Here is a 27,833-nt window from a genome sequence, read left to right as displayed (position 1 = left end):
ACTCAGCTTTCCCCAACAACTCCAACCCCACTCTCTCCACCCTCCCCCCAACACCTTCTTTGTGCTTTTATAGTATCCTGTAGTTAGCTCCATCAGAACAGCTACCATGTTGTTTAAAATAGTCAATCTATATACCATTCTTCTTTATTAGCCTATCAGTTCCTAAAGAGCAAAAATCTGTGTCTGACGTTTGAATTCTCAGTATCACGCATCTGGTACTTAGCAGATGATCTTTCTACTAGGACCTGATTTCTGCTAACTTTGCACTCTATCCGAAGCAGGCTCTGCACTGACAGCAGAAAGCCTGAGTGCAGAGAGCCAGATGTGGGGCTCTCACCAACCCGGCAACTCACCAACCATGACACCATGACCTGAGCTGAAGTATAAGGCTTAACCAACTGAGCCACCCAGGCTCCCCTTACACTCTGAAACTTTTCATAAACACTCTTTTACTTTTTTCTTAGCTTCATCTTTTGGGATGATCTGGGTATTTGGTAGAATTCAAACCCAAGAATAGTTCCTTATTCTCTTTGCAGCCTTCAATTACTGTCCATTTTCTCCTTAAACTACCTTCTATGACTTCACACCACTGTCCGAAATTGACTGCTCCTGTTTCAGATGCCTCATTGCCTTGACTAACTTAACCTACCCACCATCAGAGTGAACACATTCCCTTCTGCACTTTTGGACTGTCTTGCTATTTGTATTAGTAGCTGCCTCAACAAATTTTCTTATCCTGTGAAAGTCCCCTATTGGTGCAAGAATTTCTTCAAATTTAATGTCATTGTAGATTAACTAAGCGACAAGTTTCTCCCCTAACCCTTAGGTCTGGTACAGGTGGAATAAAGCAGCCTTTTCTCTCATCATTTCGGACTCTGGTAAGGGCATACTTGGCGCGGGGGGGGGGGGGGGGAGGTCATCCCAAAAGGTGTGGGTTTTTTTTTCCTTATTGCTGTTTATTACCAAGTGGTTTTCAAGCGTCTCTGTTCTCTCCCTAATTCCCTACTTCCCTCTACAACTACATTTTCCAAGAGTCCCTATGGAAAGTAGGTGGAAGAGGAAGCCAATATGTGGGGTTGTGGCCTCGCATTTTTAAATTTACTTAAAAGGTTATCTGAGGAAATATATACGTATATATTGGTGCCAAAATATGTGTGTAGGTGGGTTGTCCCCTTTTTAAGGGCCATTCGGTTCTCCCGTGAAAGAGCGGGGTGGGGGCGGGGGTGGCGTCAAATCTTTTCCTTAAAACAGTACTACTTGGAGTACAACCAACCCCAGTAGCGCGGATGGTATCAGAGGCAGGTTGAACTGAAAGGCAGAAAGCTAAGGAGTCTTTCCTCTCTGTGATCTTGGGCAAGTCACGAAACCTTTGGACTTATTTCTTGTTAAGTGGGAATAACTTTACCGGGTTAATGAAAAAGTAAATGGAATAACCTAAGTAGAAGCACTCTGAAAAACAACCACCCGGGTTTTGTGAACCGGGAGGCGGAGCAGTCGCATTCCCAACCGTCGGGGTTATCCCCTTCCGCTAACTCGGAAGTCGCCTCACCAAAAGCCTCCTGCGGCGGCGACCCGTCTCCATGGCAACCGCTCCCTCAACCCGGGCCGGCTCCCAACCCAGCCGCGAGGACCGGAAGCAGCTTCCGACCGGGCGCTTTCCCGGCATCTTCCGGAAAACGCGGGGTCGCTCTTCCCCGTCGGGAGGTGAGAGCCGAGGCCCCCTCTGAACCCCTAGGCTGCATGGAGAGGCGTCCTCACCCGGGGTTTGGGAGGAGGTGGCGCGGACCTCGACGACACCCTGAGGCCGCGCTCCCAGCCCGTCCCGCCGCCCAACCCCTCTTCACGCCCGCTCCTGTCACCCCCCGGCGTTTCCCTCGGCCCTTGGCCGGTCCTGCACCTCCAGGCCCCCTAGCCGCGCGCCGGGACCCCCCCTCCCCTCGTCCTCCCGGTGCAGCCCCGCGGCGCCTGCCGCCACAGCCGAACCCTCTCGGCTCCCCGCCGGCGCGCGCTCACCTGGCCTCCGCGCAGCGTCCTCAACGCCCGCGCGCGGCCCGCGGTCTCGCGGGGCCGGGGCCCCGCGCGGGAGAGGCGTGGGCGGGGTGGGGCAGGTGGGCTACGCGTCCGGAGACCCTCCGGCGCCAACCTGCGGCGACTCGGCCCCGCTGGAGGAGGGGTGCTGGCGTGAGCGTCGGTCCTCCGCCGTAGCACCCCGCTTTCCGGGCTCTCGGCGAAGCCTCCCCTCCAGGGAGGGAGCCCGTTGGTCACAGGCCCGCGCGTGTGTTGGCGGTTCGGTCTCCCAGTCTCCTGTGTAGCGCCGAGAGCAGCTGTGGAGGTGGCCCGCGGCTGCAGGTGCTGAAGAGGCAGAATGCGTGCCGGCCGCCACTCTCTCCGTGACTTCCAGAGGCTTTTAGTTTAGAGTCCCTCAATGTAACGCTCCCAGACGGCGTCCGAACTCATGGCCTCAACCTTTCCCGCCGCCCAGGTCTCGACCTTAGATTCTCCCCCCGGCGCAGGAGCATCTGGGTCTGCTGCTCCTTCTCGGCACCCGGACCCCTGCCCCCTGCCTCTTGACCACGCAGCACTGTGGGTAAGTGGATGGCCCGGAATCAGGCCCCATCCCTGCCCCCTTGCCCGTGGTCACTCTACCTGAGCTTGGCAGGTTCCTCATCTACAAGGCAGGCATGGAAGTAAGCGTACAGGACTTTTGAGAAGGTTTAAAGGAGTTTCTCTTTAAGGTGCTGAGAACAGTGCTCGGCACATGGTTAATACTCTGTGTCAGCTCTTATCATTTGCTGCATAGCAGTCAGTGTATATAACGTTCTTCTATTTACTTCGTAACGTTGTCTCTCACCTGCTAGAGTTTTAAGAAGCCACGGGTCTTGTTCAGGTCAACTGCATAAAAAAGAAAAATCGGGTCACCTATAAGATTTTGTAATCAGCCATCAGTGATCAGTGATGCATATAGTGCTAGAACTGTCTTTCCACCCCCTTCCTGCTGACAAGCTCATGATACCTGGAGAAATTACATCACTGAGTTGCTGTTGACATTGTGAATTGGTGAACAATCGTTTCAGTAATTCATTTGATAGCACCGAGCAAGACATTTGCCGCTCTCCTTTGACCCCAGCAAGCCAAGTCCTTGGGATATCCTTGAATAATTTGAAAGGAGAAAAATATATTCCTGAAAATGTGCCTCCCATCATTATTTATGGTAGTCAAACTTAGACACAACCTAAATATTCTACACTAAAGAGATAGGTAAATAATGCAGATGTTATGGATGGGAAGTAGTGAATATGAAAAAATAGAAGCACATTAAGATTAGGGAATGTACAATTACTTTTTCTTTTAAATAGTTCCTTTATGTCAAAATAGTATTGTTTTAATGCTGTTCAATAGTATTAAACTTAATGTTTTATTTAATACTGTTTAATAGTAAGTGTTGAAAAGAAATCCACATGAATACTTCTCTCATGAGACTATTTCTTAATGCTCTTTGCAACAGGCTAGAAAAAATTAATTGGCTGTTTGAGCCTGCCCCAGAGTCATAATTTTTCTCAAGCTTCCCTTGTTTCTGTTCTCCAGGAGTTCCTGCACAATCCTGGCTGATCTCTTATTGTGATATTTAGTCAGCCTTATGTGCAAGATTTTCAGAATAAATTGGGAATTACTCATGCATATGAATTAATGCCATCTTAGCTCTTCAATTCTCTTAAGGAAGTATTCTTTGAAAGCATGGTTTATGTTAAGATTAAGGGCAGTACTTTCTGTAACAGTGTTATGTTTCTTTGTGTTTAAATTTAAAAAAAAAAAAAGTTTGTTTATTTTGAGCACGCATGGGGGAGGGGCAGAGAGAAAGGGAGGGAGAGAGGGAATCCCAAGCCAACTCTGCAGGCCTTGATCTCACAAACCGAACCTGAAATCATGACCTAAGCTGAAATCAAGAATCAGAGGTTTAACCTACTGAGGCTGGTGCCCCCAGTGTTGTATTTCTAAGAAACGTGTCTGTGTCTTGTTTCCACCTGTTTGTTTAATCGTATTTAAGGAGTGTCCTTAAGGAAAGCTCACCTCCCTGAAGATTAAAGCCTACTTATTTATTTCCAGTCCAAATGTCTGCAAAATTGAGAAAGTCCTCACTCCATCCACAACCTTCAGAGGAGTCTGACAGCATTGTGATAGTGAAGATGGAAGACGAAGAGCAGATCTGTGATCTGGACCCCAGCCTCCCCTGGAGCACCTCCTGCAGCCCAGAGACCTTCCACCAGCGGTTCAGGCACTTTGGCTACCAGGAGTCGCCTGGGCCCCGGGAGGCTCTGAACCGGCTCCGGGAGCTTTGCCATCAGTGGCTGAGGCCCGAGGTGAACTCCAAGGAGCAGATCCTGGAGCTGCTGGTGCTGGAGCAGTTCCTGGCCATCCTGCCTGAGGAGCTGCAGGCCTGGCTGCGAGAGCACCGGCCCGAGAACGGAGAGCAAGCCGTGACTATGCTGGAGGAGCTGGAGAAAGAGCTTGACGGGCCAACTGAGCAGGTAAAAAGGCATCAGGCATGGATGGGCAACCAGGCTGGGTTAGAAGCTCTGGGCCATTACTGGGGTAGAGCTCTCAAATTGTACTCCCACTGAACACGCTAAACATGTTGGGTGGTGAATGTACTCCCAGCTGTGCCAGAAAACTGAACACGGCTGTGCTTTCTTCCTCCCTTTTCCTGCATCCCAGGATATTTCTACATAGTTTTTTCTCTGCTATTTTATTTCAAAGTCCCAACGTGGGTCTCTTCTTCAGCCTCAGGTATGCCTAACTGCTTTCAGGTGTTTTTTGGACAAAATGAGGACATGCTTGCAGAGAAGTTGACACCTTGGGAAATTCATCGGGAATCACCAAATAGCCAGATCAAGCCCATTAAGAAGCAGCTGCCATTAACATCACGGGAGTTTCACTCAAGACAAAAAGGTGAGGGGCAGGATTCAGTTCATGGTGGGAGGAAAAGGTGGCCTCTCACCTGCCCACACACATCTCAGCTGCTCTCTGTAAGAGGTCTCAGATCTCCCCTCCTGCCTCTTCTTCACGTGGGAACTTCCATTATATGTTGTGCTAATGATCACTCTCAGTATTTTGTTCTTGTTTCTTACTCATAGAGTCTTGTAATATCTTTCAGATTTTTAAATCCTTGACATCATCTCCATGGGATTTTCAAACCTTTCTTTAAGAATCATGACCCTTTTTGGGGCTCCTGGGTGGCTCAGTTGGTTGAGCATCTGACTTTGGCTCAGGTCATAATCTCACAATTGTGAGTTCGAGCTCCCCATCAGGCTTGTTGCTGTCAGCGCAGAGCCCGCTTTGGATCCTCTGTCCCTCTCTCTCTCTGCTCCTCCCCCACGTGCTCTCTGTCTCTCTCTCCATCCCTCTCTTTCCCACCTCATAAACATTAAAAAGAAAAAGAAGCATGACCCTTTTCTCAAATGAAATTTTACATGGAGTTCCAGCGTGTAAAACAGATGAAAACACAGCTACTCTAACTGAAGCAGGAGCAAACACTGTTGGTCCACAGGGCACCAACCTGGCCTTGTTCTCAGATGTTTTACCTTCAGGCAGCTCCTAAGGGCCCTTCTGAGGGACCATAAAGTCACAGTCTACCTCATCATATTCTGTTTCTTCTTGTTTGGTTACTGGTGACGTCTAGTACTATAATTGCCATATTGCTGCTAAGATGACTTTGCCCTCCTGTGGTGACTCGAATTTGAATATTTTTCTCTCCCTCACATGCTAAACTGGCCTCTGTTGCTCCTTGCATCACTTTTTTTTTTTTTTTTTGGTATTTGTTAACAGAAGTAATTTTCTATTTATTTTATTATTTTTTTTAATATAATTTGTTTTCAAGTTAGCTAATGTACAGTGTATACAGTGTGCTCTTGGTTTTGGAGGTTGATTCCTGCGATTCATCACTTACATACAACACCCAGTGCTCATCCCAACAAGTGCCTTCCTTAAAGCCCATCACCCATTTCCCCTTTCCCCCTGCCCCCCCCCCCCATCAATCCTCCGTTTGTTCTTTGTATTTAAGAGTCTCTTAATGGGTTTGCCTCCCTCTCTGTTTGAAACTGTTTTTCCCCTTCCCTTCTCCCATGGTCTTCTGTTAAGCTTCTCAAGTTCCACTTGAGTGAAAATATAAGATATCGTCTTTCTGACTGACTTATTTCATTTAGCGTAATACCCTCCAGTTCCATCCCCGTTGCTGCAAATGGCAGGGTTTCATTCTTTCTCATTGCCAAGTAGTATTCCACTGTATATATAAGCCACATCTTCTTCATCCATTCGTCAGTTGATGGACATTTGGGTTATTTCCATAATTTGGCTATTGTTGAAAGTGCTGCTATAAACATTGGGGTACATGTGCCCCTATGAATCAGCACTGCTGTATCCTTTGGATAATTGTTTATTTTTATTTTTATTTTTATTTTTTTTTTTCCTTCGGGTAATTCTTAGTCGTGCTATTGCTGGGTCATAGGGTAGTTCTATTTTTAATTTTTTGAGGAACCTCCACACTGTTTTCCAGAGTGGCTGCACCAGTTTACATTTCCACCAACAGTGCAAGAGGGTTCCCATTTCTCCACATCCTCACCAACATCTTTTGTTTCTTGAGTTGTTAATTTTAGTCACTCTCACCAGTGTGAGGTAATATCTCAATGTGGTTTTGATTTGTTTTCCTCTGACGAGTGATGTTGAGCATCTTTTCATGTGTCTGTTAGCCATCTGGATGTCTTCTTTGGAAAAGTGTCTGTTCATGTCTTCTTCCCATTTCTTCACTGGGTTATTTGTTTTTCATGTGTTGGTTTCGGTAAGTTCTTTCTAGATTTTGGATACTAACCCTTTATTCGATATGTCATTTGCAAATATCTTCTTCCATTCTGTTGGTTGCCTTTTAGTTTTGTTGATTGTTTCCTTTGCAGTGCAGAAGCATTTTATCTTGTTGAGGTCCCAGTAGTTCATTTTTGCTTTTATTTCCCTTGCCTTCAGAAACGTGTCAAGTAAGAAGTTGCTGTGGCTGAGGTCAAAGAGGTTGTTGCCTGTTTTCTCCTCTAGGGTCTTGATGGTTTCCTGACTCACATTTAGGTCTTTAATCCATTTTGAGTTTATTTTTGTGTGTGGTGTAAGAAGGTGGTCCAGTTTCATTCTTCTTTATGTTGCTGTCCAGTTCTCCCAGCACCATTTGTTAAACAGACTGTCTTTTTTTCCATTGGATACTCTTTCCTGCTTTGTCAAAGATTAGTTGGCCATACATTTGTGGGTCCATCTCTGAGTTCTCTATTCTATTCCAGTAGTCTGTGTGTTCGTTTTTGTGCCAATACCACACTGTCTTGATGATTATAGCTTTGTAGTAGAGGCTAACGTCCGGGATCGTGATGCCTCCCGCTTTGGTTTTCTTTTTCAACACTACTTTGGCTATTGGGGTCTTTTGTGGTTCCATATAAATTTTAGGATTGTTTGCTCTAGCTTTGAGAGGAATTCTTTGCATCACCTTTTACAAAAGTGCTTCAAAATGGCTAGCATAGCTTTTCCATTGCAGATACTAAAAAAATAAGTGCTATGGAAAGAAAAACCAAAGCAAAATGAGGGGGATAAGTATTATCAAATAAAGTGGGGACAGAGTCTTATTAAATAAAGTGGTGGAGAAGCCCTCTTTGATGAGTGACATCTAAGCAGAGACCTTCCTTCTAGATGATCATGCTGGATAAAATGGGAGTCAGAAATGAAAAGGGAAACCCCAACTGGGAGTATCTCCCCTTCTCCCCCCAGCACGGCTTCCTTATTCTATGGGGTTTGATCAGCTAAGTAAGGTTAGAGTTTTTCCAAGAGAATTTTAATAAGAAAATATAGCAGAAATATAGAGATTTAGAAAATATTTCTCTTACTGGATAAGTACCCGCTCCCAAGAGGCTTGTGCCGGGGACTTAACACCTCCAGTCTAGCAGTTGTGTTGGCTTAACTAAGAGAAAAATGAAAGTCTGTTCACACTCCATCAGGATCAAGAGGGAACCATCCCTGCTTCAGCAGCTTTTTGTGGCAGTGACTACAAAATTAATTAGCCTTAAAGCCAGGTTTTAGGATCTCAGAGTTGGCAAGGACTATGTTCTACCTCCGAATGTCCTCACAGAGACCTTTTCTACATTTTTTGTTTTGTTTTTTATTTATCTTTCATCATGATAAATGTACTCCTTAATCCCCATCCCCTTTTTCTCCCATTCCCCCACCCTCCTCCCCTCTGGTAAGTTCTCTATAGTTAAGAGTTTGTTTCTTGGTTTGCCTCTCTCTCTCTCTCTCTCTCTCTCTCTCTCTCTCTCTCTCTCTCTCTCTCTCTCCTCCCCCCCCCCACCCTGCTAATTTGTTTTGTTTTTAATTCCACATGTGAGTGAAATCATGTCTTTCTCTGACTGACTTATTTCGCTTTATATTATACTGTCTAGCTCCATCCATGTTGTTGCAAATGGGAAAATTTCATTCTTTTTTGGCTGAATAATTTTATTGTGTGTGTGTGTGTGTGTGTGTGTGTGTGTGTGTGTGTGTATACATCTTCTTTATCCACTCATCTATTGATGGATACTTGGGCTATTGTAAATAATGCTACTTTAAACATAGGGGTGCATGTATCCTTTGAATTAGTGTTTTTGTATTCTCTGAGTACATACTCACTAGTACATTTGCTGGATAATAGGCTAGTTCTACTTTTAACTTTTTAAGGAACCTCCATACTATTTTCTACAGTGGCCGAACCAATTTGCATTCCCACCAACAGTGCAAGAGGGTTTCTTTGTCTCTACATCTTCACCAACACTTGTTTCTTGTGTTTTTGATTTTAGCCATTCTGGCAGGTGTGAGGTGAGATACCTCATTGTAGTTTTGATTTGCATCTCCCTGATGATGAGTGATGTTAAGCATCTTTTCACATGTGTGTTGGCCATCTGTATATCTTCTTTGGAGAAATGTCTGTTTATGTCTTCTGGGCAAAAGACAATTTTTCAATTGGATTATTTGTTTTTTGGGTATTGAGTTGAATCAGTTTGTTATATATTTTGGATACTAACCCTTTATTGGGTATGTCATTTGCAAGTATTGTCCCCCATTCAGTAGGTTGTCTTTTAGTTTTGTTGATTGTTTCCTTTGCTGTGCAGAAACTTTTCATTTTGATGTAGCCTCAAGAGTTTATTTTTGCTTTTATTTCCCTTGCTTCAGGAGATATTTCTAGAAAAATGTTGCTATCGCTGATGTCAGATTACTGCCTTTGTTCTCTTCAAAATTTTATGGTTGTGGGTCTCACACTTAGGTCTTTAATCGAATTCAAATTTATTTTTGTGTGTGGTGTAATAAAGTGGTCCAGCTTCATTCCTTTATGCCAGTACCATACTGTTTTCCTGTCACTTGGTAATATAACTTGAACTTTGGAATTGTGATACCTCCAGTTTTGTTTTGTTTTGTTTTGTTTTGTTTTTCAAGATTGTTCTGGCTATTAAAGGTCTTTCATGGTTCCATACAAATTTTAGAATTATTTGTTCTAGTTCTGTTGGTATTTTCATAGGGATTGCATTAAATCTGTAGATCGCTTTAGGTAGTATAGACATTTTAAAAATATTTGTTCTTCCAACCCATGATCACTGAGTATCTTTCCAGTTCTTTGCATAATCTTGAATTTCTTTCATCAAATGTTTTATAGTTTTCAGAGGATAGGTCTTTCACCTCTTTAAGTTTATTTTTAGATATTTTATTGTTTTTGGTGCAATTGTAAGTGGGATTGTTTTCTTAATTTCGTTTTTTGCTTTCTGTACATTGATTTTGTATCCTGCAACATTACTCAATTTACCACTTCTAGTAGTTTTTTGTGGAGTCTTTAGAGTTTTCTGGATATAGTATCGTGTCATCTGCATATAGTAAGAGTTTTACTTCCTTACCAATTTGGATGCCTTGTATTACTTTATGTTGTCTAATTGCTGTGGTTAGGACTTCTAGTACTGTGTTAACTGAAGGTGACAAGAGTGGACATCCTTGGATTTTGACATTGAGGTCACTTTAGAGTTTGAGGTATCAGAAGTGAATTTGAGACAGTCCTTACCATTTACAAAATGATTTCTATTTAAACCAGTAATAATGCCATTCAACTAGTACTATAAAATACATACAAGAGTAGAGGTTTTTCATAAATGGGTGCTTTGTGCTACCCTTGATTTGTTTGAGGTGTCTGTTATCTCAGTCTGTAATTCTCCCCCCTTTTCCCCCTAATTTTTATTTTTTGAGCTTATTTTCTGTATTCATTTTTGACCCTTGGCTTTCCTCATTCCATTCCTCATTATTAAACTTTTCTCTGTTGACCCTTGCACTAAGTCTTGTCTATTACTACCTACTGCCACATTTGTCTCCTCTTCTGCTTGTTTCTCTGCTTCTCCCATTATTCCTTATCTTGTAGTCTCTTTTCTTCCAGATTTTCTTCAGTCTCTGATATATCTTTTTACCTCTACTCACCATTCTACTTTTTGCATGGTGCTTTTCATCTTGATAGTTGACTGTCTCCTCAGTATGTAAAGCTTTCCCTCTTGCTTTATGATGTTCTCAATGTGTTCTGTCTTAGCATCCTCATCTTCCACACTGTGATGCTATTTTACAAACATGCTGGCTAATAAATAATCCATATATATTTCATTTGGATCATTCAATTTACCTTTCTTTCTGAACAGAGAACGAGTGAAATTGCTTTTCTCTATATTATTTCAGCTAAAGAGAGCAAAACTATCAATGTGAATTCAGCTTCGAGGCAAAAGACTCCTCCAACCATAGAACTGCCTTACAATATTTCTGACACCCTTCATATGAATGCTTCCCAGAGTTTCACGTATAGAAGAGCTTGTGAACAAGATAATGGGTTTGAAAGAAAACAGAGAAGCCCTTCTGGAAAAAAACAACATAAGTGTGATGAATGTGGCAAAGTCTTCAGTCAGAGCTCAGCCCTTATCCTACATCATAGAATCCACAGTGGAGAGAAACCTTATGCATGTGATGTGTGTGCGAAGGCTTTCAGCCGAAGTGCAGTCCTGATTCAGCATCGAAGAACTCACACTGGGGAAAAACCCTACAAGTGTCATGAATGTGGGAAAGCCTTTAGTCAGAGCTCAAATCTTCTCAGACATAGGAAAAGACACACTAAAGAAAAAGTCCCATCAGTGTTGTAAGGGAATCAAAGCATTTGCTCAGAGCTTTGTCAGCAGGATAAGACAGAAAGCACACACACTCTTTTAGAATTTCAGTAGTTTTTAGTGGGCACTGGTTTGCTTTCAAAAGTCATAAGAGCTACAGGAGAGAATGTAGAATATCTTCTATCAACATTGTTTGCTTTTCTGCTTATCAGAAAGCAATGTCAATCCAGATGTTTGAGATTCTAAAGCTGAATTCAAATTTCCATCCCCAGGGCAGCTCTTGCTTGAAAAGATATTCCCAAACATATTCTATTGCCATTACTAACACAAGTAATAAACTAGTATATTTCTTTTTAGACAAACATATTTTCCCTGTTGAGAAGGAATCAGTATCAAAATAAGTGTTTTCTTCTATTCCATAACTTGAGCATTGGAGTTCTCAGACCAAAGATTAGAGCATTTTAAAATTTTTTACCATTTGTTCTCTTACCAGATTCAAAATACGAGAATAGGATTGAGGAAACTCAAAAGAATTGATACCTTCAGACCTAGGCTGAAATGTCCAGGTTCATTGTTAGGAGGCAGATGAGTAAAGGCACTTAATCTCTTATGGAAATTCACAAAAGCCTATATACTATTGATGATACTAAGTAGTTTCCTATGTAGGAAATAAATAATTTCCTTTTCAATGTAATTTGGAAATAAACCCGTGAAAACATTAAGATGGCTCTACATGTCTTAGGAACTTTCTACATAAGGAACATTCTACTAATAAAAAGAGCTATCTGTGGGTGCTCATATAAGGTTCATGGTCATCTTAAAATGAAAAAAGGGAGATGAAAACACTGTCCCATTAAGACTGATACAATACAAATATTAGCAAGTGTGGCGTGTGATGGAGAAGTACCACAGCTTACATGGAAAAGGAAAAGGAAACCCTTAACAACTAACCACTATCCTTCACTGTTCTTCATGGCCCCCTTTCTGGCATAAATCAGCTGTGAATATGTTTCAGGCATCACAAGACAACCTTTTCAGGGTCTTATGCATGCTTAGTAAGGCTTGTTTGTAGACCGGTTGTCAGGACATGAGACCCTGGGTTTTGATGCTCCGGTACAAAAGAAGACATTACCAAATTTCAATTTAAAGAGTCCACTGAGGGGCGCCTGGGTGGCTCAGTCGGTTAAGCGTCCGACTTCAGCTCAGGTCACGATCTCACAGTCCGTGAGTTCGAGCCCCGCGTCGGGCTCTGGGCTGACGGCTCAGAGCCTGGAGCCTGCTTCAGATTCTGTGTCTCCCTCTCTCTCTGACCCTCCCCCGTTCATGCTCTGTCTCTCTCTGTCTCAAAAATAAAATAAAACGTTAAAAAAAAAAAATTTAAGAGTCCACTGAGTTTTACCCATAGTTAAATCAATTAGATTTCTTGTTTAAAAATAAAATGACTGACTTGTATGTTATTAAAATTATTCTGACAGTGTACAACATAACGTTTCCTTTTCTAGAGATTCTTGATAAAACTATTACAAGAATACATGCATTATAATGTTTTTTGTGGTGCCACAGTTACCCAATATGGAAAGCAAACATCAGAAATGAAAGTCTTCAGGAGAAGGGAAGAGGGGACTCATAGTAAACTTCTTTGTCTGAGCGGGTTTCTTGTGAAGTATAAACATTGCATTATCAGAAAATCCAACCATATATAGTGCTTAGAGTAACTCCAGACCCAAATATGGGATTACTATGCTCTACTTAGAATATTAATAACATAAGATTGGTAAGGAGAGAGGTGAATATAAATTGTAATTACAGAATTTTCTGATAGTGATTATACTTTGTAGCTGTAGTTAATAGGAATATAGGGTTTTGTATATTTTCAGTTATTAAAAGTGTAGGAGTCTTTATTTGGGCTCATTCTGTTCATAATTAAAGAGAGGAACAAGCCATCTATTAAAGCAGCAAATGCCTCAGAAATATGTATTGTGAATTATTGCTTAATTATTGAAAGAGTTTGTTGTTACTATGTGAATAAAATGACAGAATCTTAATCAAGTGTTCTGAGGGAAGTTGTCTTCACTTGGTGCTGCCATAAACCTTAAAAGGTTGTATTCCCTGCATTGTGAGTAATCTGAATTTCTCCACAAGAAGGTGGTATGAGTCCTATCATCTAAGTTCATGACGAAACTTTTAAGACTGTTGCTGTGTACTTGAGTGATCTTGCACTTATGAAAGTCACTTACTTAGGGGTGCCTGGGTGGCTCAGTCGGTTGGGTGTCTGACTTTGGCTCAGGTCATGATCTCATGGTTTTTGAGTTCAAGCCCCGTGTCTGGCTCTGTGCTGACAGCTTGGAGCCTGGAGCCTGGAGCCTGCTTTGGATTATGTGTCTCCCTCTCTGCCCCACCCCACTCATGCTCTGTATCTCTCTTCTTCAGATATAAATAAACATTAAAAACATTTTTTGAAAAGTCACCTAATGAGTGGAAGGGGCTAGTTTATTTAAATGGAGAATTAATATGATTTCGGCTAACCTTGATTTTTAAAATTAGCACGATATTAGCACCCCTATTAGATTAATTCCCACAGATGTTGAATACTCCCAAATGAAATCGGTATTTTTAAGAATTTAACTTCATCTTGGCCTTTAATATTAGCTATAAGCCTATGTTCTCTCTTTACATGAAACCAGATCACACGTTTATCATTGTCCTTAAACTTACCTGTATCAGGAATGATTCTGGATGCAAAATCCACCTTTGATGGTTTAAACAAATAAGGTTTTGTAACCAGAAAGCTGGAGGTTAGTTGATGCTGGCTGTCAATCAGCAGCTGAACAACAACTGGTCTGGATGTGGTCTCTGCCCTTTGGTCATTCCCTCATGTTTATTTTATCAGGCAAGAGAGCTTCAGGAATAACATCCAGGATCAAGTCAGGAAGAAAAAGGAAGTGGAGCTCCAGCAATGACCATCTCCTTTACTAGGAAAAGTAAAAGCTTTCCAAGAATCCCCAGCAAAATTCTGCTATGTTTCCTTTTTGCAAATGTGTTTCAGAAAGCATGGGTTTTCAATCTCTAGAGGGGAAGCAGCAGGACAGGTGGGGATTGGGAATGACAATGGGTCAGCCAACAATGTTTACTATACTCCTTGGCCACCTCTTCATGGGCAGATGGCTATGATTTTGCCTCCTGCATTACAGGGGGGAAAAATAACTTAAAAAAACTCCCTGCCATCAAATTTGCCAACCTATCTACACTTCGCCCATCATTTCCCATCTTCAGAATGAAAGAGGGGTCTCGCTGGCCCCTCGTCATTCCTTCTCACCTCTGAAGGACCTTGGCTGCCGTTAGTAATTACCTATCCCCTCTTCTATTTCTTCATCCTTTGCCTTCCTTGAGAATGCATCTCTTCAATATTTAAAGATGGTGATGTGACTGACCCTCCAACTCTATACTTTTCTGGTACATCCACAAAATTTGAGATGGTAGCTAATCCCTGAGTGAGGGGGAGCAAAGTGACTTAGCTTTGACTTCATATGCTTCCATTTCTTTCAACCAAAATGATCTTTCAAAAACATATGCTTGATCATGTCACTTCCTTGCTCAAAACATACGCTTCCCATTGCTTTTAATATACAGTTAGCTCCTAAAAGTTTTTGAGACTCTTCATGATCTGACCACAGCTTACCTCTTCAGTTTTATCTCTTGCTATTGCCTTCATACTCTATGCCAAAGATATTCTGAATTTTCAGAAGTTCTCCTGCCTCCAGCCTTTGCATGTGCTCCTTTTGAACTCTTAACATCTGCTGCACTTAACTCCTATGTATTCAGATTTTACCTTAGGCTTCTTCCAGGAAGCCTACCCTAACACTCTGAGAGTAGGCTGGGGACCACTACCACACCCTTCTATTTGTTACATAGCAGTCTGTTCTTACTGGTATTTATTACCCAAAATATTTTTAAAATATCAAGCTGCAAATATGGTCCCAAAGAAGAGGAGGAGGAGGAATGATACTTTGGGAAGAAAGAAGACATGAGATAAATGAAAAGCCCTCTTGCCCCTGGTAATGATGAGGCAAAGAGATCAGACACAGGTGTCCCTTCATCTCTGCAGCCAATCCCTGCAGAAATGCCAGAGGGGATTGAAAGGGGAGAGGACTGCACCCCCTTCCTATTGATTGCATTGGAAAAGCAACTGCTGAAGAGACTTCCTATTTTCCAACACTGAACTATTGTAAAAATGGCATTGTAGTGCTAGGCAAAGGGCCTCTACCAGCTAACATCTCCATGCCCAATGGGGACCTTGGAAAAAAGCTGGTTGCACCACCTGGAGAGTTGGGACTGTTGCACAAACTTTGTGGATCTTATAGCTAAGAGCTGCAGGACCCAGTGGGCCCAGAATCAGCTGGGAGTCTCAGCCATACCTTACAGGGTGGTTAAAACTGATGTGGGGACAAATCACAAAGGAAGGGATACTGGCTTCCCGCCTAGTCAAAAGAACAGATCATTGGTTGCTATAAATTTGATGAGCAAGCACAACAGCAGACCAACTGTGAAGACTGGAGACTAGAAAAGGACAGCAAGCCCAACTGAGACCTAATCTATAGCACTACCTCACCTAGTGTGAGTGAAACCCCCTTCCCAGGTATCCAGATGGCAGAAAAGGGCAGAGCAAGGAATAGCCATGTTAGGGAGTTGAACTTAAAATGAAATGAATAATTAAATCCTTCCACTACCACCACCACCCACCCAATGGGGTGGAGATTCAAGAAGTAAAAACATCAGTTATAAGAAATTAGCTCCATTTTCCTTTGCATATTTGAGAAGAATTGTGATAACTTTTTACCCCACCAAACGGACACTTATATCTGCTTCTGTGTTGACCCTGCTATTTTATGTTTCTTGAAAGAATGAACTGACTCATTCACTGGTGTTCCAGAGGTATCTGGCACAGTACCTGACCCATAACAGGCACTTAATTACTTGTAGAATGAAAACATTTGCAAATTATATCTGATAAGGGATCAATATCCAGAATATATAAAGAACCCCTGCAACTCAACAACAACAACAAAAATCCCAAACAATCCATTTCAAAAATGGGCAAAGGACACGAATAGATATTTCTCCAAAGAAGATACACAAATGGCCAATAAGTACAGGAAAAGATGTTCAACACCACTAATCATTAGGGAAATGCAAATGAAAACTACAATGAGATATCCCCTCATACCCATTTAGGTGGCTTTGATTAAAAATACAAAAAGTAACAAATGTTGGCAAGGATGTGGAGAAATCAGAACACTTGTGCATTGCTGATGGGAATGTGAAATGGTGTAGTCACTGTGGAAAACAGTTTTATAGCTCTTCAGAAAGCTGAACATAGAATAACCATATGATCGAGCAATTCCACTCCTAGGTATATATCCAGAAGAACTGAAAGCAGGGACTCAGACAGATACTTGAACACCCCGATCATAGCAGTATTACAGTAGCCAAAAGGTGAAAATAACCAAGTGTTCATTAATTGATCAATGGAAAAGCAAAATGTGAGAGATATATGTATATAATGGATATTTTTCAGCCTTAGAAAGCAACGAAACTTTGATAATGCTGCAACATGGATGAAACTTGAAAACCTTTTATGCTAAGTGAAGGAAACCAAACACAAAAAAAGAAATATTGTACGATTCCATTTATATGAGGTGTGTAGAACAGGCAAATTTATAGAGACAAAATAGACTAGTGGTTATCAGTGTTGGGGGAAGAGGATGAGGAGTTGTTTAATAGTACAGAATTTCTGTGTGATTGATTAAAAAGTTCTGGAAATGGGTAGTATGATTGTTATATGACATTATGAATGTATTTAATGCTACTGAATTGTACACTTAAAAATGGTTAAAATGGTAAATTTTATGTATATTTTACCACAATTTAAAAAAAAAGCATTGGGGGAAACAAAGAGGAGATTACTTTTATATAATTCCTGCCCTAATAAAGTTCATATTCTAGCAAAAGTAGAAGTAAAAACCCTATGGAATGAATGTTGTTGAAAGGCGGAGGACCTGGGAGATAAAATCCAGACAAGTGTTTGGTGAAAGGACGACTGAATGTAAGCCCAAATAATGTTCTCTTTTCCACTAACGTTGAGGACAGGCAAGGATGAGACTACACTAGCAGCCTTACAAGAAGATTTGGATGGACCATATAGACAAATCTTGGATAGCTAGTAAATAATATTAAAATTAGTTGTAATTTCCATCTTGAATTCAAAGTATTTCCTTGTATAAAGCTATATGCAAAATTAATTGTTGATTCCTGAAGTTTTACCTAATGTATGTATCTCATTTGGGTCTCTTAATCTTACTTGAATTTGAATTTAGCTCAGATTAACTAGTTTGTCTACAACTGAAGGATTATTTTTATTTAAAGGCTAGAATGACATTGGTTGGCAGCTTATATAACACATGGAACTCTAGTGTCTGAGCTAATGATCAGCAGGTAAACATCTGCTATCTTTTCCTATGCAACTTGGCTGACTCTAGTACATGGCAGAAGGAGTTGTCAGGATTCTAAGTAGAATATCTCCATTTGGACAGGTCAGTAGGTTGCATTAGAACTGGATTAATCCATTAAACTTTGCTTTTATTCATCACCTATTAGCAGTCTTGTCACCTAAGTGGTCATACAGTTTGACTTCTCAATATTCATTCAACCCCAAATTATTAATCTAAGTCAGTCATGGTAATCCTATTCTACCTGCAAGTAATTCTGATTTAGGAATGGGCATATCACCTAATCTGGGTCAATGAGACGCTAGGGGAAACCTGTTTTATGGTTTCCAGAAAAGTTTGCCTTCTCAAAAAGAGAGACATATAAAAGAGATGATACCTTTCTATCTCCAGATGCTGTTGTGGCTATGATGGCAGGCATTGCTGCTATAGCTGGCAGATGAAGCCGACACATAGAGGAAGGATCTAGGAAAACTACCTAGAAACAGGACTCAAGTCCTGAGGTACCATTCCTTTAAATACTTACATTAGAAAACAATCAAGGTTTAAGGGGCACCTGGGTGGTTCAGTCAGCTGAGCGGCTCACTCTTGATTTGGGCTCAGGTCATGATCCCAGGGTTGTGGTTGTAGGATCAAGCCCTGCATCCATGCTTAGCATGGAGCCTGCTTAAGATTCTCCCTCTCCCTCTGCCCCTCGCCCCAACTTGTGTACTCTCTCTCTCTCTCTCAAATAAAAAAAAATTAAAAATTAAAAAATAAAAAGAATATAAGAAAGGTTTAAATTCAGTGACCTAATTATCTACCTTAAGAATCTAGGGGAAAAAATATAGGAATTTAAAGCCAAATAAGTAGAAGGCACAAAATGATAAAAAATAAGAATAGAAGCTCAGTTCTAAAGAAGGTAGAGAAAGCACATTCCACTCTGTCTCTCTCTCCACAGAGAGGTTCCCACAGAATCTGGGACAGAATGCATGAAGCAGCTGCTCCCTGAGGACTCCTCAAAGTAAATAACAGCAAGCAGATTGGGGAAGAAGATGAGAATCTGAAGTTCCCCTGAACTGCACTGAATTTACCCTTATTTCACTTTGGTATCTCCCAGCCTAGACTTAAAGGCAGCCTGAAACACAGAAGTGCACACAGAGAGAGAACAGGAAGAACTCTAAGAGAAGTGCTCTGTGTCTTGCCAAAGAAAGGGGCTCCTAAGGTCAGAAACAATGGGGGAAACCCATATCTCTTTTTCTTCATTTGACTTCTCTCCTATCGTAGCCTTCCAGGCAATACTATGACAATGGCGGCAGCAGCAACACAGCAAGGACAGGGGTCACAGGGAAGTCATCTTAAACTCAGAGGGAGGGGAGCCCTTCTCTCTGACCTGAGGAGCTTTGGTTCCAAGAGTATGGTGCCAATCCCAATGGCTTTTTTTCTCTCTGTTTCCTATCATTGCTTGAACCAGGATGCAGATACAATTGAAAGAAGTAAATAGCAGAGCAAGGAAACAGAAAACCCTAGCTTTGTAGCTGGAAGACTATGAAGGGAGGCTTCAGGGAGCTAGGAAATGTTGAGTTTATTGCAAAGAGGAGAGAGATCAAGTGTAGTCCCCAAAAGTAATGGATGAACACCTCTACTTGCCTCTAAACTACACATGCATGGATCTGACCCTCAATAGCAGAGCACTGAGAACTGAGCTCCAGGGTAGACTACTTTCCCAGATCCAGATCGGCCACTGGGGAGCATGCACAAAGGACCGGAAATGTCTGAAAACTGAACTGACTTTGGAATGGCAGTCCTCACAGAACTTGGGGCCTGACTCTACCTAAGGCAACTGCCTGCTAAAACAAATCAACTTTCTGTTTAGGGTTTAAAAGATATCCAGAATCTGATAACATAGTATCAAAATGTGCAGGATATAATGCAAAATTATTAGGCATAGGAAGAACCAGGAATATCTCAATTTTCAAGGAAAAAGAAAATCAAATGCCACTGTCTAAATGACACACATGTTACAATTGTCAGAAAAAGACTTTAAATTAGTTGTTATAACCATGCTTAAGATGAAAGAATGAATGAATGGAGAGAGAAAACATCAGGAAAGAAATCAAAGATATAAAGAAGACCCAAATGGAAATTTCACAGCTGAAAAAATACGACAACCAAAATATTCACTGGATGAGGTCAGCGGAAGAATGCAACTGACAGATGAAATAGACCAGCAGAAATTACCCAATGTAAACAACAGGGAGAATAACAGATTGAAAAACAAAATCCTTAATGAACGTGGGCACAAAAATCCTCAACATATGTTATCAAATTGAATTCAGCAATGTATAAAAACAATAAAACACCTGGAATGAGTGGGATTTACCCCAGGACTATCTGGTTGACCCTGTATTCAAAAATTAAAGTAATCCACCAGATTAGTAAATTTCAAAAAGAAAAACCACATTGTCATATCAGTTGATGCAGAAGAAGTATTTGAGAAAATTCAGCATCCATTTATGTTACAAATAGAAGGTAATTTCCCCAGACTGATAAAGCGCATCTGTTAAAAACCTAGAGTTCACCACACACCAACTAGAATGGCCAAAATGTGAAACACCAACAACACCAAATGCTGGTGAAGGTATGGAGCAACAGGAACTCAGTCATTGGTGGGAACGCAAAATGGTACAGATACTTTGGAAGGCATTTTGGCAGTTTCTTACAAAACCAAACATACTCTCACCATATGATTCAGCAATCATGCTCCTCAGTATTTATCCAAAGAGGTTGAAAATGTATGTCCACACAAAAACCTGCACATGGATGTTTGTAGCAGCTTTATTCATAATTGCCAAAACTTGGAAGCAACCAAGGTATCCCTTCAGTAGGTGAATAGATGCATAAACTGTGGTACACCCAGACAATGGAATATTATTCAGTGCTAAAAATAAATGAGCTCTCAAGCCATGAAGACACATGGTGAAACCTTAAGTGCATAAGACTAAATAAAAGAAGTCCATCTGTAAAGATTACATATATATGATTCCACTATATAGTGGACTTTCTGGAAAAGACAAAACTATGGAGACAAAAAGATCAGTAGTTGCTGGTGTAGGGGAGATGAAATAGGCAAAGTACAGAGGATTTTTAGGGCAGTTAAAATACTCTGTATATAGATATCATAATGATGGATATGTCATTATACACTTGTCCAGACTCATAGAATGTACAATACCAAGAGTGAACCCCAAGGCACACCATGGACTTTGAGTGATTATGATGTGTCAATATAGGTTCGTCCTTGGTAAAAAAATGTACCATTCTGGTGAGTGGTGTCGACAATGGGGAAGGCTATGCATGTGTGGAGGTTGGGGGTATATGGAAAACCTCTCTACCTCCTTCTCAATGTGGTTGTAAACCTAAAACTGCTCTAAAAATATATAAAGTCTCAAAACAAAACAAAAAACATAGTCATTATCATACTTAGTTATGAAAGACTGAATCCCTTTCCCCCTAAGACTGGGAACAAAGAAAGTTTGTCCACTCTTTCCATTCCTACACAGCATTGTGCTGGAAGTCCTAGTCAGTGCAATAAGGCAAGAAAAAGAAGAGTAATACAGTTTAGAAGTTAAGAAATAAACTTTCTCTATTTGTGGATAACATGATTATCCACAGAGAAAATTCCACTGAATCTATTAAAAAAGCTTCTAATAGAATTGTGATGGTTAACTTTACTGGGTTAAGGGATGCCCAGATAGCTGATAAAACATTATTTCTGAGTGTGTCTGTAAGGGTATCTCTAGATGAGATTAGCATTTGTGTCAGTAGACTGAGGAAAGAGTTCACCCTCACCAATTATGGGTGGATATTATCCAATCCCTTGAGAGTCTGAACAGAACTAAAAAGGCAAAGGAAGGGCACATTTGCTCTCTTTGCTTCAACTGAGACTTCCATCTTCTCCTGCCTCTAGTACAGCAACCAGACGGAAGTATATCACCAGCTTTCCTGGTTCTCCAGTTTGCAGACAGCAGACTGTGGGACTTCTCAGCCTCCATGACTGCATGAGCCAATTCCTCTAATAAATCTCTTTATATATATGTTATAAATTGATCCTATTTCTGTTTCTCTGGAGAACCTTGACTAATACAGGAGTTTGTTAAGGTTGTAGGATAAAAGTCAATACTCAAAAATCAATTGCAGTTGATCCTTGAACAATGTGGGGTTAGGGGCACCAAACTACCTGCACAGTCAAAAATCCACATATAGGGGTGCCTGGGTGGCTCAGTTGGTTAAGCATCCGACTTTGGCTCAGGCCATGATCTCACGGTTTGTGGGTTTGAGCCCTGCGTCAGGCTCTGTGCTGACAGCTCAGAGCCTGGAGCCTGCTTCAGATTCTGTGTCTCCCCCTCTCTCTGCCCCTCCCACGCTCATGCTCTGTCTCTCTCTCTCTTAATACTAAATAAACATAAAAAAATTTTTTTTTAAATCCATATATAATTTTTGACTCTCCAAAAATGTAACTACTAATAGCCTACCTTTGACTAGAAGAATTACCTATAATGTAGTCAACTAACACAAATTTATACATTATATACTGTATTCTTATAATAAAGTAAGCTAGAGAAAAAATGGTATTAAGAAAATCATAGGAAAGAGAAAATACATGTACAGTACTGTGCTGTATTTATTCATTTTTAATCCCCGTGTAAGCAGATCCACACAGTTCAAATGCATGTTGTCAATGGTCAGCTGTATATTTATAAATATTGGCCATGTACAACTAGATATTTTAACATATCATTTTAGATAGCTCCAAAAAGCAGTTGGTGCTCAGGAATAAATTGAACAAAATATGGGAAGGATCTGTACACTGAAATCTACAAAGTGCTGATGAATAAAATCTAAGAAGATCAAGCATAGGAAATATAGTCAACACTATCATAATAAGTTTGTATGACACTAGATGGTAACTACATTTATCAAAGTGAGCATTTCATCATGTATATAATTGTTGAATCACTATGTTATACACCTGAAACTAATATATTGTATGTCAACTACACTTTAATTAAAAATAAAAAATTTTTAAATCAAAGATCAAACCGAATGGTGAGATATCATGTATTGATTGATGGATTCAATATAATTAACATGCCAGTTGTCCATAAGTTGATCAATAGATTTAATGTAATTCTGATAGAAATTCCAGTAGGATATTTTTGTAGATATATATAGACAACTAATTCTAAAAGTTATATGGAGTGCTAAATATCTGAAATAATTTTGAAAAAAAAACAAAGTTGGAGGATTCATGCTACCAGATTTTTAACAATTATGATAAAGCTATCGTAATCAAGGTTATAGTATTAGCAAAGAGACACATAGATTAGTATAATAGGCTAGAGAGTTTGGAAATAGACCCACAAAAATATGGCTGATTGATTTTTTATAAAGATGCAAAGGCAATTGAAACAAACTTCTTATCAAATAGAATAACTGAACATCTATATGCAAACCCTCTCCCCACGTAAACCCCAACTTATAATTCATACATTATACAAAAATTAATACACAATAAATCATGTACCTAATATTAAATATAAAAATATAAAACTTTTTAGAAGAAAACATGAGAGACTCTTCATGTCCTAGTGTTGTGTATTCTTAGTTATGACACCAAAAGCCCTGTGAAAGACAACAATGGATGAATTGAAGTTCAAAATTAACATTTTTCTCTGTAAAACATACTATTAAGAATAAAATTCAAGCTACAGACTGGGAGAAGATTTGCAAGTGGTAAGACAAAAGACTTTTATCTAGAATATATATAGAACTTCAAAAATTTATCAGTAAAAAAATTTTTTTAAAAGAGGTGGATTGGGAGTGGGGGTACTTGAACAGACACTTCACAGAAGAGTATTTATGGATGGCAAACAAGCAAATGAAAAGTTTCTACACATTATTAAACTTTAGGGAAATGCAAATTAAAACTATGATGAGCGGCATCCAAGGGTGGCTCAGTCAGTTAAGTGTCCCCCTCTTGATCTCAGTTCAGGTCTTGATCTCATGGTCATAAGTTCAAGCCCTGCTTTGGGCTCAGCGCTGGTCATGAAGCCTACTTTAAAAAAATAAATAAAAAGTAAAACCATGATGAGATATGACCACATACATATTAGGATGGCTAAACAACAACAAAAGATAACACCAAGTGCTGATGAATATGTGGAGCATGTGAAACACTCATACATTCTCTCTAGGGACAGAGAATCTCCTTTAACCTAATTAATCTCCTTTAACTCATTACAATGTTTAAACACAGATGTCAACATATTTGCAGTTGCACATTTTACATATTGGTCACCAACATTATTCTCTAGGTAGATTTTCTAGGGAGGGGGAAAAAGCCATATATAAAAAATACATTATACATATTATACATATATATGATTTTTATGTATATAATTTTTTAATGCTTATTTTCCAGATTCATATTTTATGTGTCATATATTGTTGATTCTGGCTCAATGCCTCTTTTTTATTTTATTTATTTATTTTTTTAATTTTTTTAACGTTTTATTTATTTTTGAGACAGGGAGAGACAGAGCATGAACAGGGGAGGGTCAGAGAGGGGGAGACACAGAATCTGAAACAGGCTCCAGGCTCTGAGCTGTCAGCACAGAGCCCGACGCGGGGCTCGAACCCACGGACCGCGAGATCATGACCTGAGCTGAAGTCGGCCGCTCAACCGACTGAGCCACCCAGGCGCCCCTCAATGCTTCTTTTTTTAAAAAAAAAGTTAAAATTCAATGTATTGAAACTAAAAAAAGAAAAAGGTCAGATGTATTAGCTTCAGCTGCTATAACAAAATAACATAGACTGTGTGGCATAAATAACAGGAATTTATTTCTTACAGTTCTGGAGGTTGGGAAGTCCAAGATCAAGATGCCAGCTGATTTGGTTCTCTGTGAGGGTTCTTTTCCTGACTTCCAGATGACCACTTTCTCATAGTGCCCTCACATGGTGGGGAGAGAGAGAGAGAGAGAGGAAGCAAGCTCTCTCCATTTCTTCTTCTAAGTGCACTAATCCCATTATGAGTACCCCACCCTCATAACCTTATCTAAACCCATTTACTTCCTGAAGGGCCCATCTTCAAATACCATCACATTGGGGGTTAGGGCTTCAACATGTGAATTTTGGGGCTGGGCACAAACATTCAGTCCATAATACCATATGATCCAGCAGTCTCTTTTCTAGATATTTACTCTGGAGAGATAGAAACTTAGGTACATACAAAAGCCTACCCATGAGTATTTATAGTCGTTCTATTCATAATTGCCCAAATCCAGAAATAACCCAAAAGTCCTTCAATGGTTGAATGGATAAGCAAACTGTAATACCTACAGTAAAATATTACTCAGCTACACTCAGCAATTAAAAACTACTGAGACATGTGATAACAGATGAATTTCAAAGGCATAATGCTGAATGAAAGATATGTAAAAGGTGACATACTTTATAAGTCCATTTATATTACACTCTGGAAAAGTCAAAACTGTTTTGATGGATAATAAATTAGTTGTTGTTTGGGTTGGGGATGTAGGACAGTTGTGAGTGCATCTTGAGGAAGTTGTATGGAATAATGGAACTATTCTGTATCATGATTTGGGTGGTAGTTCCACAAATGTATACATATGTTAAAACTCATAGAGCTATATGCCACAACAAAAGCCAATTTTACTGTATATTAATTTTTTTTTAAAAAGAACTTCATGAAATAGACAACAAATAATTGAGCAAATAACGCCAAAAGTTGATTCTTTGAAGAATTAATAAAATTGATGAACTGGAAGCCAACTGATAAAGAAAAACAACCCCCAAATTACCAAGTTTAGGAATGAAAGAGGGGATATCACTACTGGTCCAATAGATATTAAAAGAATATTAAAGAAATATTATGAACAACTTTATGCCAATAAATTTGATAACTTACATGAATTAGATACATTTGTTGAGCAACACAAATTACTTCCTCTTACATCTCATTGACCAGAACTGAATCTTATGGCCATTCCTAGCTGCCAGGGAGGTGAAGTGAATATCTGGCAAAGAGAAACAGAATGGTCATGGATGGCTTAATTCAATCACTGCATATGTCTGGGCAGAGTGTTGCCCCCCTCCAATAAAAAAAATGGGGTGTATTAGAAGTAATAGGGAGTGCTTTATGTAAGAAGTTAACAATGCCTGCTATAGGCTTTTAGCCACTTGCAATCAAAAGACTCCTGGTGCAGTGCCCTTATTGGCTAAAATGCAATCTTTAACCAGTGTATTTTATTTTATTTTTGAGGGGGGGGGGTGGGCAAGAGAGGGGCAGAAGAAGAGGGAGAGAGAGAATCTTAAGCAGGCTCCACGCCTAGCATGGAGCTGGAGTGGGGACTCAGTCTCATAACTGTGAGACATTTAACCCACTGAGACACCCAGGCACCCCTAACCAGTGTATTTTAAATGCCCAGAGGGATAACCATTTTTTAAAAATGAGGCACCTGGGTGGCTTAGTCGGTTAAGCATCCAACTCTTGATTTTGGCTCAGGTCATAATCTCACAGTTCCATGGGATTGAGCCCCTGTCCAGCTCTTTGCTGGCAGCATGGACCCTGCTTGGGATTCTCTCTCTCCCTCTCTCTACTCCTCTTCCACTCACATTCTCTCTTTCTCACTCTGTCTCAAAATAAATAAATAAACATTACAAAAATAAATGCCCAGAGGGAAATACTTTTGAGCTGAAGGGAAGGACTGAGAGCTTCAAAATAAGTGTTAGAGAAAAGCCTAGAAAAGATCATTTTTTTTTTGGTTGATTTATTTAAGTAATCTCTGTACCCAATATGGGACACAACCCTGAGATCAAGAGTTGCATGCTCTACCAACTGAGCCAGCCAAGTGCCCATAAAAAGGGTTATTATTGAACAAAATCTGATTAACACTACATTTGAATGTCCGTGATTTCTTTCCAATGTGAAAACTTCTCTTACTTTGCTTCCTCCATCTTTGTGTGCCTCCTCCCTTCCCTTTCAGCACACTGTCTCATGTAGGTGTCCCTCCCCTTGCCATATTTTGCTTTCACTGTTCTACTTCATTAAAAAAAAATGTTTATTCGTTATGAGAGAGAGAGTGGGAGGAGGCAGAGAGAGAGAGAGAGAGAGAGAGAGAGAGAGAGAGAATCCCAAGCAGGCTCCATGCTGATAGTGCAGAGCCCAATGTGGGGCTCAAACTCACAAAATATGAGACCATGACCTGAGCCAAAACCGGGAATTGGCCGCTTCACCGACTGAGCCACCTAGGCTCCCCTACTGTATTACTTCTACATTGCCTTATAAATACTTGTTTTCTTGCTTATATCCTAAACAAGACAGTAATGTTAAAGGAAGGAATCATGACCTCATTGTAGTCACGTCTAGGTCTCTAGAACCCAGGTAGTATCTATCTGGTTCTTGTGTTTGTTTCTTTACCATTAGTTAATGAATGAGATGCTTTCAAACAAGGTCAACCGATTTGGCTGGTAGAGAAACAATGAGCCTTCTTTAAGTTTAGACAGATCAGTACTTGCAAAGACAGTCAAATCGAGAGTAGCCAAGAGGTACCAACTCCCCATGAGCTTTTGTCTCACACCAAAAGGATAACAAAAGGAGTCAGATGACTTCAACATGAGATATGGAATACCTTGTTGCTGAGGAGCTAAAACCCTGCTGTATTTAAGGCTGTTTATAGTCTGCAGCTGTACTCGAGGCAGGTGAGGCAGAAAGCCTCATCACCACCCAGGAAGCAATGAAGACCTGTCTCACAACAGCCTTCTTGGAAGACAGACACCTGAGTGGCAAATGGCCTTACTGCAGCTCCTCGCAAGCTTCTCATGCTCTCACCTTCTGGGAGGATCACAAGGTGTTCTGCCAAGACTCAAATCAGCTGCAGTTCAAGCCTCACCTACGTGACCTATGTTACTGGTTGTCCAGCGCTGGCATGGAGCTATTCCCTACACTCAGGTTTCTCAGAGGAATGTGATGCTCTATCTTGACTATATCTTTAAGATGGCAACAGGGGCCACCATTCAGGAAAGAGCCCACACAATGGGGCTCAGAAGGATGGTATTTCAAAGTGGGTGTTATGGGTCACTGGCCTCAAAATTA

At 40.5% G+C, this 27,833-nt stretch overlaps 1 protein-coding gene across 1 annotated transcript in view; it reads left to right on the top strand.

The window, feature by feature from the left end:
• The first annotated feature begins 1,584 nt into the window (after window positions 1-1,584).
• Window positions 1,585-27,833, top strand: part of LOC102964456 — an 86,375-nt gene continuing 60,126 nt past the window's right edge. Inside the window, exons 1-5 of the mRNA XM_042961572.1 lie at window positions 1,585-1,704; window positions 4,105-4,526; window positions 4,806-4,947; window positions 10,756-11,206; window positions 27,418-27,439. Of these exons, the coding sequence (XP_042817506.1) occupies window positions 4,110-4,526; window positions 4,806-4,947; window positions 10,756-11,206; window positions 27,418-27,439 (1,032 nt within the window). The 5' untranslated portion in view covers window positions 1,585-1,704; window positions 4,105-4,109. The remainder of the gene's footprint in view (window positions 1,705-4,104; window positions 4,527-4,805; window positions 4,948-10,755; window positions 11,207-27,417; window positions 27,440-27,833) is intronic.

The sequence above is a fragment of the Panthera tigris genome, chromosome D3 (assembly GCF_018350195.1).
Source record: "Panthera tigris isolate Pti1 chromosome D3, P.tigris_Pti1_mat1.1, whole genome shotgun sequence".
Lineage (NCBI taxonomy): Eukaryota > Metazoa > Chordata > Mammalia > Carnivora > Felidae > Panthera > Panthera tigris.
This window is presented reverse-complemented; position numbering and strand designations above follow the sequence as displayed.